General features: G+C 34.2%; 1 protein-coding gene across 1 annotated transcript; it reads left to right on the top strand.

Moving 5' to 3' along the window:
- The first annotated feature begins 1,081 nt into the window (after positions 1 to 1,081).
- LOC146541763 (uncharacterized) lies at positions 1,082 to 12,736 on the top strand. Its single transcript, XM_085192005.1, has 6 exons — positions 1,082 to 1,404; positions 8,730 to 11,099; positions 11,416 to 11,613; positions 11,885 to 12,026; positions 12,144 to 12,356; positions 12,463 to 12,736. Exons 1-6 carry the CDS (start codon positions 1,345 to 1,347, stop codon positions 12,549 to 12,551), a joined length of 3,072 nt encoding a protein of 1,023 aa, XP_085048131.1. The 5' UTR covers positions 1,082 to 1,344; the 3' UTR covers positions 12,552 to 12,736.
- The last annotated feature ends 270 nt before the right edge of the window (positions 12,737 to 13,006 follow it).

Raw genomic sequence — 13,006 nt, 5'->3', positions numbered from 1 at the left:
GCGTTGATTTAGCTTCCCGCTGTATCCCGCTGTATCCCGCAAATAGCAGAAAAATCGAGGAAAATGTATTATGATATATTGCATTTCCTCGAGTGGGAATCAAACCCACAATCTGTCGTGTTTATAGTCGCACGTTTATGTGCCCTTGCAAGAAGTCTTGCAATTAGACTCAATTTCTTTTCTATATCTATCGAAAATACACATACTCATCGGACATGGCGAACCTATCGAAAGTAGGTTTAACTGCATTCATTTCACCATAACCCCGACATCCTGATCCATTGTTTGCGGTTACAAAAGATATTTCGCCTGATTAATGATTTTACCATAAGATTTCCATTAATTGGTAAAAAGTTGCATAAGAATTTACGTAAAGGAATCCAATACCCGCCACGGCTCAGTTCCTTAGCTTTGCTAATACTCTCGTTATTTGAATCGTTTCAATTTTATTATCGGTTATATAAGTTTTTTATTGGAAAAGGACATGGAAATTATTATTTGTTTTTAGTAATTTTGTAATTAGTTTATGACAGAAAAAGTCGTATTCGCACGAAAAAATCTATCAAAGCAGTTCGAAGAAATCCTGTCTAAAAGCAAAATGTAATTTCAGCAAGACTCGCCGCCGGGTCGATTGGGCGTCAGTAAAGCTCGAACCACCCAATCTTGGCTAGAAACGAACGTTCCGGATTTTATCATATCTGAAAACTGACCGTCTTCTTATCTTGATCTTAAACCACTGGATTATGATTTACGGTCAGTTTTAAAGAGTAAGGCTTGTTCTAAATGCCTTGGCGCTGGAGTCCCTTAAATAAACGATACGATTGGCATTGTTGAATTTTCTCATAGAAAGAGTGCGTACTGCTATTGACGATGTATGAGGTTTTGACGTAACGCATTCTTATAACATCATTCAAATAGATAGGTCATCTAAACTAAAGATGACATCTTAATTATTTTTACGCAACAATCAATTAACATCACACAAGTACAACACAACAATTTAGCTATTTTAAAACGATTCGACGATCCTTTCGAAACAAGTAGGGGAGGCTGGAGTAGGGGTGGTAAAACGAGACGACGCTCACTGCCCACTGTACTGCCGTTGAGACTGCCGCCGCGTGCGTTTGGAGAAAACTGTGACATCTGTCAGTATTTCGCGCCTAAAATATATTTTTTTCTCAAAAGTTATAAGTTGTCTATGGTATTTTTGTTTTTCTTCTTTAAGTAAATTTTAAATAAAAATATATAAATTGTAAATAAAATATTTAAGTGTGTGTTGGGATTCAGTGACTGTGATCTTGTGTGATGGTACTCTGCCGCTTTTTATAGCTGATAGAGAGCAGCATGAGGGGTTGTGTTTTTCTTATTTTGGCGCATACGGTCGCCGCCATAACTGGACCGAGGGTTTGTATTTTTTTAATTATTTAGTTTAAATTTTAGTATTATATTATTAAATATTCATATATAAAATGTTATTCTAAATTTAATAATTAGATTAACATTATTTGATTATTCGTTTGCTTAAAATATTTAATTAAATAATAGTATTTGTATGACATGAGGACAATAATGCCATATGAAACAATTGATTTCATAATACATCTATATAGTATAAAAAAATAAATTTTAATTCTCTCACTATTCAAACAGATAATATAATTAATTTTATAATTAAACTGCAAAATAATAAAATTATCGTTGTAATGCTTTCATTTATAAAATATAGAAAGTAAGGTAAACACGCGGTAAAACTTTTGTCATTCTGTTAAACATTCACATTTTGTAGACGCGCGTAGAATGTTATGTTATTACACTTATATAATAGAGCCTTTAACCTTTCACTCTAACCGGGCTAACTATAATTTATTACCGATTATTATTGAAGTCTTCCGTGAGTTTCGTATCTGTGTATAGATGTATGTATTTGCTAATTTATATAATTACATAGCAAGATGTAAACATTATTTTAAATATTAATGCTGCTAGAAGTGCTTATATTAAATGTTATATTAGTATATATCAAATAAGCATGCAACAGTAGAATCATTATAAATATAAAGATTTCAAAATATATGTTTAGACAATACACAAAAACACAGTTCAAAAATCATATAAATTACGTAAGCAAGCGTGAATATTCTATTTTATTGATATTGGTCTAAAACTTATACCAGAAGCCTATATATCGAAATAAAAAAGTGCAATTTTATGCACATACAGATATCTTAACGCTAGGTTCCCAGGTTAAGTCTTTACCACATTTTTACTGTCTTACCCATATACGAAAAAAATACATATTAATCAATAATTTATCTCTATAAGCAAACAAACGTTTTTTCTATATAACAAAGAATAATGAATCATTTTTTAAAAAAATATATGTTTGCGTCATAATTAATTACTGAAAAAATTATAAATCTTATATCTAAAAATGGCCGGCGGTTGTATAAAAGCAAACAATGCCACTTTCATATTAACACAAGCATAATTGGCGTGAAATATTTTATTTAACAAGTATTATTACTTAAAGTTTCATTTTAAGGTACGTTTTCTATAGAAAGTTACAATGTGAGAACAGCGAAGAAAGGTCATCGCGGATAACCCACGCTCATCTTATATCCGGTCACAATATTACAAGAATTACTTATTCATTTTTTTTTTTTGCATTTTTGCATTATGTCTAGATAAAATATATTTTGTATACCCTTTTTTATAAATGTAAAATGTATATTACATCTTTGAAAGTTATTAAATTCTATTTTACGCTCTACAAGCTGCAAGAGACAATTATATCGTATGATTAGAAAATATCAAATTCGTTATTAAAATTTGCGAAAAGTAGAAAACGATAAGATTTTAGAAGTCGGAGTTCTAAGACACTCTTTTTAAAATTTTTCGTCTGTCAGTAATTCATTTTTCCGAGTGGGAATCGAACCCACAATCGTCGCGTTTACAATTAGACGTGCTGTGTCACGACGGCCTCAAAACAAAAAAAGGATATAAATATTTGAAATTAATTATAGGCTAGTATTCCACGCAGGTAAAACATTGACTAACGCGTGAATAATTTACGTTTTTGTAATAGCATCGTTCTTACCGGTCCATTTAAGACGATATTTGCATAAGTGGAAAGAAGAGAGCTTTCCTAGTGATGAACCAGGATGTTAGAGTTGCATGATTTTTGTAAAATCTTGAATCACATGTGACTCAAATCTATGATAATAATATCAATAATAATTGCATCAAGATAAAAGATATGCTAATAATTTATCATATTGAGACCGTTGTGGCGTAAACGCATAAGCGTGCGATTGTAAACGCGACGTTTGTGGATTCGATTCCCATCGGGGGCATGAAATATTAAATTTTTGATTTCCTCGCTCTGGTTACGAAGTGAAGCGTGGCGTTGAGTTCCACCACCTCAAGGATCGGCCGAAAGTGAGTGAACGAACGGAAATATCTTAATGGGAATGGAGTGTCTTAACACTATGTTCCCAGGTTCCCTCTGCCTACTCTAAAGTAAAACTGAAGCTAAAAACGATGACAATTCGTTGGTAATAGTTTAAAGTACTTATTTATTACAATACAAATGCGTGCCATGCGCCGGCGCACGCGTGCGGACTTGAACTTAGACAATGAATAATACCATCGCGAAAGTTGATGCACATTTTTGATTCAAACGATTATTTAATATGTTTTGTTTTGCTTATTATTTGTAAATTATAAAACTATAATTACATCTAATTTATTTCGTTCTTTATATAGATACTTAAACTTTTATATAGGGATAATTCTAATAAAGCACTTTCTGGTATTATAAGATTTAATAAGTTTCTTTAGCTTCACGGTGTACATCGCATATAACAGGGTAGATAGATGGAACTTGGGAACCTAGGGTAAAAGACACTCCGTTCCCCATTAAGACACTTCCGTTCCTCACTTTCCGTCGAATTCTTTCGTGTTGAGTGCCGGAACTCAACTTCGCCCCCTGCCACGTTACCAGAACGAGTGAATGGAAATATCAAATATTTCATCTGTTTATACGTAATAATTGCCTTATTATATTTCCGGCATTGTAGACATAATAATATGTCACTGTTTTACCACCAGTTGCCGTTCATTTAGAGGTACTGCTCGCTAGCTTGCGGAAATAAAAACGTTTCATTAATCATCCTCGCTGTCTCTACAAGCGATGAAACATTTCCTCTAACTGACAGCTAACTAATTTCTAAAAATATACGGTTTAATTATAATAAAAAAAAATTTCATTATATATTTTTAATGAGTGTAGATATGTAAAGGATCTTCTACTAAGCCTACGTAACGGCTCCATTTGCATTAAAATTTGCACATATTTTCGTTCTAGCAAAAAAATGAGATGGACATTTTTTTGCTAGAACGACCAAAAAAAATTTTTGTGCCCCACCAATCTTCCGCATAAAGGATGTAGAGGGAATCTAGTATATTAACACGCGCATACGCCTGTTTATTCTTTAAGCTTCACTCTGTATCCTGCACATAGCATGGTAGGCAAAGGGAGCCTCGGAACCTAATGTTGAGATACTTCCATTCCCCTACTAACCACCAAATTCTGGAGGCATTGCTTGTGTTGAGTGGCGGAAGACAAATTGTAAATATTAAATATTTTATCTCCCTCGAATGAGAATTGAACCCAAAACCTGTCGCGTTTATAGTCGCACGCTAGTGCCCCTATGAGACGACGCTTTTTTTACGGTTGTTCATGTATAGACATAAACTCTCGAGTATCACACGCAAATGATACGACAACCTACTTTCACTGAGATGCTACACCACTATTGGACAGCGATTATAGAATAATTAACGTTTCGAGACGCACACTAAAACTAATATCTCGATGGTATGTTTTTTAGTCATTAGAAATATTTTAATAGACGTATGTTTAATGTCTTTATGCTGAATCTCTTATACAACAAGATAGACAAATATGTTGGAACTTTCGCCCTCCGCCCAGTTAGTGACATAAAATGTTTAATAATAGTCTTATTAAAGATAAAGCGCGACGTTGAGCTCCGTCATGTCTCGAAAACTGCGCGGAAAAAGAGAAACGGAGTGTCTTAATATTAGGTTCTCTCTGCCTATCTTGCTATGTGCAGGATACAATATGAAGATAACAAAAATACCTCTAATAAAATCATAAAAAATAAATATAATATTGTAACAGAAGCAACATTGTATGCTAATTATGTATATGCATAATAATATAATTAACGAAAAAAATCTGTATAATTTTTTATATTCATATAAAACATAATATTTATTATAAGTGAGCGAAATAAATTTATACGCCCAGTTAAATTCATAATACTACGTAACATGTAGAGATATCAGTTTAAATTATTTCTTCAAAATTTTCAGTCGCTTTTAGGAACATTATACTTACTAAGAGTTTTTATAGATACACTTTATATTTGTCCTCGCGGTTTCACGCATGTTTCATTTTAGCGGGTATTCGTATTAAACAAAGGTTTTAAATATGTGCATTTTAAATTTTAATTTTGGTCTTCCCCTGAGTTGGAATCGAACCCACAACTATCAGGTTTACGTTCAGATGCTGCGCCGTAACGGCCTGAGTAGAATATAATTATATAACTTTCAAATAAAAAATGATGTACATGACGATGTATATAATAGGCAAAAACACTTATATAATTATAGTAACATACGACCGTAAGCATTATCAATAACATTTGTATAACATAAATATAAAATCGGCAAAACGAATCATAGCAACACGCGATTCTTAAGAAACGGTACATTCGTGTGATGAATATTACACATATAATTTTCAAGAAGACGATGAATAAGACAATGCTCTCGCGGCTTAGTTGATATTACTAAATCAATCATGAAAAATTAAATAAAAATCCATGGTAGTAAGTTCAAATCTTACTTGGAACCCGTGCGGCGTTAGGTTCCATCAATTGGCATACCATCTCTGTCATTTCAGTTTGTATGCGGAAAGTTGATGGGAATGCAAGTTTGCTTCGGCTGGTATATAAAAAGAAATCCAAAAAATCCAAAATACACTACTATATATACTATACTATTTACTACCAAATCTATTATTTTTTCATTTAGTTATCTCCATTTACGTGACACGAAAAATGCCTTAATTCTGTTACATATAATTTTATGCTCATTTTGAATACTTTGGTTTTTGTTCTCATCTATTAATATTGACTTCTCCAGGAAGTAGCTCAGACTGTCCATTCCAAAAGAAGATTTATATAAGCTACAAATAGTCGTACAAATTAAATTCTAGACCAAACTTTACATCAAATTACCCAACTCATCGCCATCTGTAATTAATATATTCAGAGCTTTTTCCTGCAATGGTTAGTTTTACGTAAGTAAATAAATTCGATTCCCCGGTTGCACAATTTTACGTGTCAACGAATCCTACGGCACGCGATACTTCCTAGACTACCAGCGTAACTGCGGTTTGGCCCTACTTAGTATTGCATAAATGATTTAACCATTTACTTACTTAACTTAGCTGGAAATTATGTAAAAAAGTAACAGAGATTGGATGAAATTAAGAGGGAAGTTACTTGGGACAGGCTCTATTAAGCGCGATAAGTGCGGGTTCCGGTCCTTTACCTTGCCTTCTCTGTCGTAGTTTTTGGGATCTCTAACTTAGTGTATTGATTATATATTCATTTCTTATTTTATAAAAACTGTTATATTTACTAATTAGAATTATGTTTCAAAATTATGACCAATACACTCTTACAGATGCAAACTGCTTCTAGATTATTTTCGTTTCGTTATATTTACACGTCTCATTACTCTCCCACATTAGATATCTGGTTCAATTAAAAACATTCTTACCATAACTCCACGATAGGCGTGCCAACATTCACATATACTCAGTTATTTTATAATAAGAAATTAGAGAAATTACATATATTATGATAGAAATATATAAAAAGATGATCAATAGTGCTTTAAATCATGTCACTTAGTACGCTCTGAGTGTGGAGTGTGGAGTGTGGCCTGCAGACGACGTAATGAGCGAGAGTCTGCTTTCATCGTTTTACGGAAACCGGCCGGCGCGGGCGCGGGCGCGTCTCTTGCATCTGCATTATTCTATGTATATCTTTGTATGTATGTACATATGCATATTTGTTGGAAACTAACGTTTTAAATGATTAGAAAATGGAAGATAATAGTCATTTAATTTAGATTAGACAATGACTTATTACATATGTGTAAGTTTTCCATTTAAATGTTTTTTAGAATAAAAAAATGGATCGAAATTGGAGACGGCTTTTTTCACTGTCTTTAGAAATAGGGTCGCCTTGTACCTACTGCTACTACAACAAGTAAACAATAAGTATTGTTATACAGTAATCTGACATTATTTGAGAATCGTTGAAGTCAATGACATGATTTTCAACAAGAAAAGAAATTTATGAAATAAATATGCTAACATTTTTAATATAAAATCAGTTACTCTACATTATTATTGGTTATATATACCTATCAAAATAGACATTGTCAGACTCTATGAGAGATAAACGATTCATTTCAAAATATTAATAAAAACTTAGACTATTCAGTATCACACAAAATACCAATGAAAAACATGTGAACGGAACAGACTAAAATGGAGATCGGAATATAGTGTCTCTATATCATCTCCATTACTCAAGATGCGAAATAAACATCTCTAATAAATGTGAACATATCACATTAGAATGATCAAACGCTCTTGTAGCTACGCACCGTTACGCAACGGATGCTATGACCTTTAAAACAAAAAGTAATGCTGAACGAGACCGAAAGTAGGCATCGTCATCGCGAGAAAGTTACCATATACGACACATGGGCTTCTTACCGCCACGCGCATCCTGTATGAGGTTTTTTACCGGATTCGAGAGTCGATTAAGACGCGATATATGTATGTACGAGTATGTATGTGCACATTAATATTATAACGGAAATTGGCACATTCTATTTATGGAGATATCAGAAAGCTAATTATACCTATTTTTTTGGATTTGCTACAATAAATTTAGAATTGTTTTCCAGTTTCTGCATGTTTTAGAATCACCCAATTATAATGCCAATATGCAAGGAAACGCAAATACTTAGTCATTGAAAATATTTCAACTTTCCTCTAACGTGATTTAGAACACAACCGTCATGTTTAATAAAATATTTACTAAATATTACTGATAGCAACAATATGTTATATTTATTACAAAAGTATGTAAGATCTCATCTCTGCGAGCGGCGACTGCTAAAGAATGCACTTTCGTGCTACTGATGCGTCACGAACATACAAATGTTCGTTCGCTTCGAGAAAACTGCTGCGTCACCTCACGGAATACTAGTGCTGCATTCAAATATCGATTAAATATATACAATATATATCGTTTACGGTACTTCTCGTTATTTGGAGCCATTGTGTTGGTATATATGTAAATATACATTTTTGAATACAATGAAAAAGGATAAATTGCATAACTATGCAGTTAATGACTTGAAAGTATATATAATACAATTTTTACGAGGCAATTCTTAAAGTTTAATGCAACCTTTTCTATAAAAAATCTCAATAATTTTATTTCATCGAAATCAAATATATTTTTTAGTTTTTATACTGTAACTATCACAACTTATTTAAAAGAACTCATCACACTATAAGCATTTTTGTTACAATCATTATTTCTCTTTTTCAGATAGAAAATGACTTTGACAGAAGTAGACAGCCATCCCTGGGTCACCCAGGATTCAATGATCATCAAAATAGATATGGAGTACAAAATTTCCAACAGCAGCAAAGTTTGTTGAGTAGCCCAGCGCCCCCCATCCAGTTTCCGCAACAGATCTTTCAACAGCCCTACGTACCTCAATTCAACAACTTGCTGCCAGCCCAAAATATTCCGAATAATGTCCCCATACAAAATAACAACGGGTTCCAATTTAGCCAACCTGCAAATGTTAACCCTATAAATAACTTACAGCATCAGAATCTCGGTCATATTCAACAACATGCTCAAAATTTACCACTACATGCCCAAAATGTACCACAACCAATTCCGACTTTAGCAGCATTTCAGAGTAATGGACTACTACCCACACAAAATTCTCATCCCAGTTTTAACCAAAATCAAAACATTCATAGCTCTATTGATTTATCTCAACAGAGACCTACTCAAGCTGCCTTTCTCCCGACCTTAAATAGTGCCCCCATTCAAAATCAGGCTTTTAGCGGACCAAATCCCATCACTATTCAAGCTGCGCCAAACTTAGCACCTCAAAATTTAAATAGTCAACAACTTCCATTCCAATCTTCTCTTGGCCAATCTCAATTATACAACGGCCAATCTGCGTCACAACTACGAGACTACTATGAGCAGCAATCTAAAGAAAATCTAGAAAAATTAAAAGAACTACAAGAAAGGCAAAGACTCATACAAAAGCATCAAGAATTTGTGCAAAAACAACAACAGAAGCAACAGGAAAAAGTAGAAAAATTACATGAAGAGTTTATAAGTAAACAAGCAACAAAATCCATACCAACTTATACAACGACGGAGAGTTACGAAGAGTTCATTAAACGAACTCAAGAAAAGCGAAGACCTTTACATCCACATGAAACAGATTTATTTAGAAAAGCTGTTGAACTTTATGAAAAAGATCACCCGACCACAACGACTACGACCACGACAACCACCACAACTACAACAAAACGCCCGACCACTGCAAGACATAGAACTCGTTCACCAACGCGAACCCGACCTCCTCCTCCAGATAGAAACAAGCAAAAACTTTATAATGAAATAAAAAATCTTCTCGAAGAAAGTGACACTAAAGGTTTTGATGATAACTTAAGAGCAAAGAGTGTAGCACTTTTGCAGAAACCAGACATATTAAAGCAACTTAAAGTAGCTTTGGCGGAGAATCCAGAAGATTTTAATGAGAAAAATTTCACATCTCGTGAAATTTCCTTAAATGGACAGAAATTCGAAGTAATAAGAACCACAAATCCAAACCTTATTCCACAGGGAGCGATTGCAGCAGATAGTCCTGACTTAGGTAAACTTATAGCTGCTAATCAAGAAACACCTAAAGAAAGCCGCATTTCTTTCGATGATTTGACAAAAGGAGTTCTGCCACCTGGTGCCAACTACGAATTAATCAAACAGACAGATAATGGAAAATTGGAAGAAGTATCTAGGATACCAAATACATTACAGAACAAAAAGAAAGTTACTTTCGTTTTCCTAGAAGAACAAGACGATGGTTCATTTAAAGTAAAAGGTGTCAAAGCTAATGGACAACAAACGGAAGAAGGCCCTGAAGTGGAAGATATTTTAAACAAAATCAAGAAAGGTGAAATACAACTGCCCGGACCAACAAAAATAAGCAACAGTGCATATACAACTACCACTCCGAGCCCATCCACTTATACAACTGATTATATAGCGGAATCATCGCATCCTCCTTCAACGTACACTAGTTTTGTAACAACCTCTAATTACGGGGATTCAGGACACACTAATCCTATGCAAACAACCCCGGCACCGACATATCGCACTATAATACCATCGACTAGACCTACTCCTCTTGCTCAAACATTCCCCCCTAGCACACGAGGAACTACAAGTGAAAGATATTATATCAAATCTTCTACACCAAACTATATTAAAAATAGAAATGGTTACAGTTCCCCGTCAAGAAGCCACGTCCCTAGTAGTACAGTAATAAACACAACACCTGTTTACTCAACATCTTCATTCAGAACAACACCTCAAGACATAGTCGTCATAGGCTCAAGCGCTGCCCCTAATTTTGAAGAGTCTACCATCAATTTAAGCTACGCCAAGTCTGGCAATCCAGATCTTATAGATATTTTGAAAGAAAACGGTTTGTTTGCAACCGCTAAATATCTGAAACAGTCAGGTTTGGATGCAATATTAAATGAAACTGGACCGTACACGATATTTGCTCCGACAGACAAAGCATTTAGAACGTTGCTAGTTCAATTGGGTGGTCCCGACAGGGCAGAAGAGAAGTTCCGCGATAACCCGAGGCTACTAAGTGGGGTATGTACTGTTAGAATATTTTGTAATTGACTGTAATTAGATTTTTTTAAATAAATAATAGGGGAAATGTCCAAAAACTTTGAAATAAATACATAATCAATTAAGCAGATTTTCTGTCTCTTTAAAACGCAAGTTTAACTATTATACCTATTTTTTACTATTACCTATTTTTTTCTCATAGGATTAATATTAAAAATGTTTCCTCGTTCCAAGCCCTAAAGAAACGCTAAAATACTACATTTTAAATTATAAATAATAATAAATTTAACCTATAGAAAAGCATATAAAAATAAACTAATCCATCCATTAATTTCAGCTGCTCCTCCACCACGTGATCCCTGGTGCCTTCGACATCGGCTCCTTACAAGACGAGATGACAGGGGTCTCCCTCGCGGGCACCCAGCTCAGGGTTAACCAGTACGATATGCACGACGTCGAGTGGAACGAAGTGAGAGTGACCACCATCAACGGTGCCAGAGTGCTGGATGATAAGAAGGATATACATATACCTCAGGTGAATTATATTATGCGCGTTGATTCTTCCAAGTCTGAAGCGGTAGTAGATTATTTAACGTTGCCGCTTATATTATAAACATTTAGTATATTCTATTAATATTTGGGTTATTTGGTATAATCTTTAATTTTCGCGACTCTTCCGTGGTCACGGACTACTGCAGTATTCGAAAGGTCGGGTTTCCAAAAATGTATACAACTAAATACCTATACGCGATTAATCCTATTTAAGAATTATATTTGAAATCTTTAATTTCTTTTCCAACAATCAGGGTATAGCGCACGCAGTGGACCGCGTCATGTTCCCGCTGCCAGTGGGCGACCTGGTGCAGACGCTGCAGGCGGACAGAGACCGTCGCTTCACTGTATTCCTTAAGGCTATACTCGCGAGCGGCTTCGCTGACACGCTTGCCGGTAAGAACAACAAAATATAGAAAAATATATTAAGACTTAATTCATCGTTTGTTTTACTTATTTTATTAATTATTTAATTCTAAATATTATTATTAAACCATTGCCCATACTTTTCAGAAAGTAAAACCTACACGGTTTTCGCGCCGACCGACACCGCATTCTCTCGCCTGACAGCTTCCGAGCTATCTCGATACTCAGACAAGTCAGCCGCTAAGGCACTAGTCGCGAGGCACGTGCTACCCGGTACCTTGTATAGTGCGGGCATGAGGTACTACCAGCTCAGGAACTCCATGGAAGACGCTAAGCCATTGACTTTGCAGAAGAGTAGTGGTAAGTTGTTTATTTTTCATTTTAGTCTTGCTTTGTATTGTATTACTTTGTATTTGTAAGTGCATATTGTATTCTAAATAATGCATCATTTAAATGTCCTTTCCAGGTCGTATCAAAGTGAACAACGCGCAAGTGATAACCCACAACATCCCCGCCACGAACGGAGTAATACACGCCGTCGACACACTCTTGTAACCCGCCAAATTATTACTAGGCTACACCTATATCATTATATAAATCCCCATTTTTTAACGTGAACTCGCCTTTAAAAAGTTTATTTATTTTGAATTTTTTTAAAGAAACAATGATTAATACGAAAAAAGAAAAATAATTAACAGCGTTACAATGTTGCATTAATGTAAAATTTTAATAATTCAAACTTATAGTTTGAAATAATGAACTGAAAAAAAACTAAATTAAAATTTTCTATCAAAGAAGGCGAATTAACAATTTAACTATAAAACTCCCACTAATAATTCTAAGAATTTTTATTTCTTTCCGATTTTTTGGAAAAGACTAAAATTCCGTCCATTTTTATGTACTAAACAAAAATTTTAGTTCAGAATCAGAATACCGCCAATGTGGCCACTATAAAAAAATAATTTTAAGACTGTACATATAAATTAGACTAAGATGTTAATTTATGCGGT

The sequence above is a fragment of the Heliconius melpomene genome, chromosome 1 (assembly GCF_056956725.1).
Source record: "Heliconius melpomene rosina isolate 202511_hmr_F chromosome 1, ASM5695672v1, whole genome shotgun sequence".
NCBI lineage: Eukaryota > Metazoa > Arthropoda > Insecta > Lepidoptera > Nymphalidae > Heliconius > Heliconius melpomene.
This window is presented reverse-complemented; position numbering and strand designations above follow the sequence as displayed.

Bases quoted from the DNA above. Each gene is read 5' to 3' on its own strand.
- LOC146541763 (XM_085192005.1), top strand. From the start codon at position 1,345: ATGAGGGGTTGTGTTTTTCTTATTTTGGCGCATACGGTCGCCGCCATA. The intron at 11,614-11,884 runs GTGAATTATATT...TCCAACAATCAG, and splicing joins AGGATATACATATACCTCAG to GGTATAGCGCACGCAGTGGA. The intron at 12,027-12,143 runs GTAAGAACAACA...CATACTTTTCAG, and splicing joins CTTCGCTGACACGCTTGCCG to AAAGTAAAACCTACACGGTT.